At 50.1% G+C, this 5000-nt stretch overlaps 1 protein-coding gene across 1 annotated transcript in view; it reads right to left on the bottom strand.

Moving 5' to 3' along the window:
* satb2 (SATB homeobox 2) overlaps positions 1-5000 on the bottom strand; it is a 60167-nt gene that overhangs the window by 11382 nt on the left and 43785 nt on the right. The window contains 2 exon segments of the mRNA XM_061236022.1: positions 3110-3262; positions 4924-5000. The exon segment at positions 4924-5000 is cut by the window's right edge and continues 10 nt beyond it. Of these exon segments, the coding sequence (XP_061092006.1) occupies positions 3110-3262; positions 4924-5000 (230 nt within the window).

Raw genomic sequence — 5000 nt, 5'->3', positions numbered from 1 at the left:
GGCTGGAGTCTCTCTCCCTCTTATGGCTATGGGGCCTACAGGCTGGAGTCTCTCTCCCTCTTATGGCTATGGGGCCTACAGGCTGGAGTCTCTCTCCCTCTTATGGCTATGGGGCCTACAGGCTGGAGTCTCTCTCCCTCTTATGGCTATGGGGCCTACAGGCTGGAGTCTCTCTCCCTCTTACCACTATGGGGCCTACAGGCTGGAGTCTCTCTCCCTCTTATGGCTATGGGGCCTACAGGCTGGAGTCTCTGTCCCTCTTACCGCTAACCTACAGACCCACTAGGGACCAGCTCCTGCCAACTGGGCAGAACGCCACGGTTACGGGCCGTGGCAGAAGGCGAAGGCGCGGTCTGGGTGTACATTCTGTGCAGTGAGCCTCGTGTTTACGTTATCACAGACACACACTGAACATGTATGTGTGCCATTGTATTTTGTAGTTTGTGTGTAAGTTTTTGTTTGTGCCAACGCTGTGATGAAATGCCATTGCAGGTCGTTTCCTGGCAACGGCCAACAGTTCACTGCAGAATGAGACACTTTAGCTGGAAGTAAACACAAACTAAGCAGAGAGAGAGAGAGTATGAGAGGGAGAGGGAGGGAGAGAGAGGGAGGGATGAGATAGAGGGGGAGATAGGGGGAGAGAGAGGGAGGGATGGAGAGATGGAGATAGAGGGGGAGAGAGAGGGAGAGAGAGGAAGGGCAGACTTCACTCAGCGTTCGAGTGGAGAAGAGGAGAGATAGGGCAGCACGGAATAAAAAAGACAAAAAAAGGACCCATAGAGGGAGGGAGGGAGCAAGGGAGAGAGAAAGAGAGGGAGAGAGAGAGAGAGAGAGGAGGGGGAAAGATTTGATTATCTCTGCTAGACTGGCCCAGACTCAGGCACCAGCTGTTGTGTGCGCACAGCTTTCTCTGGCGTGCAGTGTTAATAACCTGATCAGTGCCCCCCCCCCGCCCGCCCTGCCCCCCCCCCCCTCCCGCTACGCCTCCTCCTGGGGGGGGCCGGACAGCTGCGGCAGATGGGGGCGCTGAGCCGTAACCCTCCTCAGACCCGGGCCTACGAGACCATACCCCAATCTGGCGCTCACGCAATCTCTCCCTCTCTCTCTCTCTCTCTCTTCCCCCTCTCTTTCGCTCTCCCTCTCTCCCTCTCACCCCCCTCCCCTGCAGAGTCACACTTGGGCTGAGGCACAAGTGGCTTTGGGGCGTTGGGAGGGGGGGGGGGGGGGGTTTGCATTGGGGGGGGGGGGGTGGGGGGGTTACACCTGTAGACACATATACGTTTCCCCCCTGTGGTGCTGAACTACTTAAAGCGTTTAAGCAGGAATATATGTCCGGCCTCAAGGAATCGGCAGTTAAACTTGGGAAAGTGCTGAAGTAGGAGCAACTGATATATCACTTTTTAAAATTTTCCCCCAAACTTGACTCCAATAGAGGGACAAATATAAGCACTTGATTCGTATAGTATTTTCATATATCCGTATCACAAATCAATAACAGTCAACTGCTATACAGAAACGGAAATGTGGTATAATGGAACCACATTACCAGTATCTCACCGATTGGATGATTTTGACTGGTGACTAATTTCGATTGGACCAAGCAAGTAGGCGATTGACAGCTAATTCTAGTTCCACCCATTCCTGTAGTCAGACTAGCCTCCCTCATTCCCTCATCGCTAATGCTAATCCCGCTGAAAGCCGAACACACGTACGGGACAGTAGTTCACACACTCCTCTCCGCAGTGACGAGCTCTTTAACACACACTTTAACACAGGCACTCTTTCCTCACCCCATCCCATCGCCCGATCCCCCCAAAAACAATCTGCTCACAATAACCCCAGATGCCTGATACAGAGACTCTTTCTACTTCTCTCTCTCTCTCTCTCTCTCTCTTGTCTTTCTCTCTTTCAAAGTACAGGCAAACTCAAACAGGACAGAGGAGAACATCTGGGGCGATTGTCACTTTTCGTCTGCGTTTTTTTCCTCCCAGAAAGGCGCTGGCCCTGTGAAGTGGGCCGGAGATGTGTGCGTATTAACCGTAACAGCGGGGGGGCGCGGCGCGGGTAATGAATCGGAGGGCCCGATAGCCGTGACTGCGGCTCCACACAGCAGGGCTCCGCGGCCGGGTGCGGACGGAGCCGGGGGGGTCTGCGGGGATGGAGCGCATTCGGAGGGCCCTTTGATGGCGATCTGCAGTGTAAACCGGCGCCCCCGCCCCCGCCCCCCCCTCCCCCGCCGCCGGCATGCGGGCAGGTCGTTTTATCTCCTGTTGTTGCCCGGGCGCTCCTGGTGTTTATCCGCGGCGGAGACTCCCAGGCACGCCGCGTTCCGCTCTGCCAACCAGATACCGCCGCGCCGCGAAGACGTCAGCCCCCCCCCGGCTAACCCCCACACACACACACACCCTGCCCCCTGCCCCCCCCACACGGCCACTGAAGGGCAGCCACAACCCACTGCTTACGGTTCCTAACCTGTTCCCCCTGCGTTTGAAGTGGCGGGGCGGGGGTCGGTGCCTATTCGTCATTGTGAATCGACATTTCGCTATTAATTGTCTCGTTGTCTCGACGGGAGCACTCTTCAGACATACCGGCAGCAAAGGAGAGGAAATGCACACGACAAGTGACCGGCTGTGATAAAATAAGGGAAAGACAGTTAGCATTCCACTTCCTGGATTTACACAACCGCACCCGGACGTATAGCTGGAGAGCGTCCACCAATCACCATTGCCGTTGTTCTACTGTTTGTTAGCAACATGCTCTGTGATTGGTGGGTTTCCTTTCTGTTTCATTATCCCTGAAATGGACCAGGATGTGCAAGCTTGGCACCCCGGCCCGGTTTATAATACAGAGATACTCAAATCTGGCCCTCAAATCCAAATCCGGCCCTGGTTTTCTTCTCTCTCAGGTAAATAACTGAATAATTGGTGCCACTGATTGTCTTCACACCTGACTCCCAGGTAAAGGGAGAGGCCAGCAGTTCTCTGCCCTTGATTTGGGGAATAAGCGTGTACCATACCGCACACACACACACACACACACACACACACACAGACGGTGGAAGACGGCCGGGGTTACCTGCCGGCTCTGCGGCTTCTCCTCGGACGCTCACCTGGCTCTTGTTGGCGGCCACCTTGGCGAAGAGCGCCTGGGACACCTTGGCCCTCTTCATCTCCTGCTGGATCTCATCGTAGATCGCCGAGGTGATGTTCACCAGGGACTCGATCTTCAGAGGCAGCTCCGGGCTCGGCCCTGGAGGCTTGGGCTGGAGAGGAGGACCAGGGAGGAGAGGAGAGGAGGGAGAGGGGAGAGTGGAGAGGGAGGATGAGAGGGTGAGAGGGAGAGAGAGTGGGTGTGTAAGAGAGAGAGAGAGGCAGAGAGAGCAAGAGAGGGATAGAGAGAGAGGCAGAGAGAGAGTGAGAGAGGGGAAAAGAGAGAGAGAGGGATAGAGAGAGAGATGGTGAGAGAGAATGAGAGAGAGGGATGGAGAGAGAGATGGTGAGAGAGGGAGGCAGAGAGAGGGATTGAGAGAGAGATGGTGAGAGAGAGGGATAGCGAGTGAGATGGTGAGAGAGAGGGATTGAGAGAGAGATGGTGAGAGAGAGGGATGGAGAGAGAGATGGTGAGAGAGGGAGGCAGAGAGAGGGATAGAGAGAGAGATGGTGAGAGAGGGAGGCAGAGAGAGGGATTGAGAGAGAGATGGTGAGAGAGAGGGATAGAGAGAGAGATGGTGAGAGAGAGGGATTGAGAGAGAGATGGTGAGAGAGAGGGATAGAGAGAGAGATGGTGAGAGAGCGCAGAAGTGGAAAGCGTGAGGGGCAGTGATGGATAGTCATTGGGAGAGAAAGAGAGAGATTAAGAGAGTGTGTTCAACAGGGAGCTACATAACATATAATATCATACATATTTTAGTAGTTATATATACATACAGCATAACTACTCAAATACATTTTCACCATGCCCTTGGCATATAGTTTAATATATTAATCTAGAAATATACTGAAATAAAACATACAATCAAGACATTACTCGTTATTTTTGCCTTCATATATTTCAATATGTTTTAAAACATTGCTGTGAAGGACATCTATCATATTTTCCGAAACGTCCACATGTTTACAATATAAAATATTGCAGTTTGTTACGCCGTGTTTGAAGATACTCCACAGGCACAGACAAGTCCTTGCACATTCCTCGAGAAAAAATGATTCTCAGATAAATACATACAGACATAATATCATACGAATACCTCCTCGATGCAAGATGTAAGAAATAAAAAGGAGCTTTATTCTGGTGACAGGGCATGCTCTTTCTCATGAGCGTTATTCAGTCACTTCTGAACAATTTTTAATGTTTAAAATCTGTTATGAATTGATCTGCTATGGTGATGACATATCTAAATAAGATAAATATTTCGTTATTGATTCTTCAAGTCATTTTCTCTTGGACTTTTGCAACTCAGAGAGTTCATCTTGTTCCATATTAACTCAAGAAAGCATACCCTAGGGTACTGTAAAATGGCTGCTCATTTTACGAATGCCTTCAAATAAATTCAAGTAATAATTAAAGATCAATCTTCATCCCTGCCTCCCACAACATCTTAAACATTTTCATGTGCAAGATGTATTTGTATTTAAAAAAAAATCTGAAACAAGCCTTACATATGAAAATGCTTCTTATAATGCTAAAACAAAACTTTCATAGGGAAGCTAAATAATTTTTGTGGCAAGACTTATTTGTTTTTGGTCCACACTTATGTTATGTTTGTGGACAGTTGACAAATATCTTCCAAGATAGTTCCATGTCTGCAATGAATAAAATGTCCTTTCTTTGTTCCCATGCCAGCTGGTTCACACTGCTTTCATTGGCTTTGTGGGGTGCATTCAAGTGGACAGATGTATAATAGTATATTAATTTAATTCTCACCGAGTTTGAGATTTTGGGCTTATTTTTCCAAATAGACGCCCATGCTTCTGGGGTTAACTTTTCATCGCTGTTTCTCT

Source organism: Conger conger, chromosome 3 (genome assembly GCF_963514075.1).
Source record: "Conger conger chromosome 3, fConCon1.1, whole genome shotgun sequence".
NCBI classification, from domain to species: domain Eukaryota; kingdom Metazoa; phylum Chordata; class Actinopteri; order Anguilliformes; family Congridae; genus Conger; species Conger conger.
The sequence above is the reverse complement of the archived record's forward strand: the minus strand, read 5'-3'. Positions and strand labels throughout refer to the sequence as shown.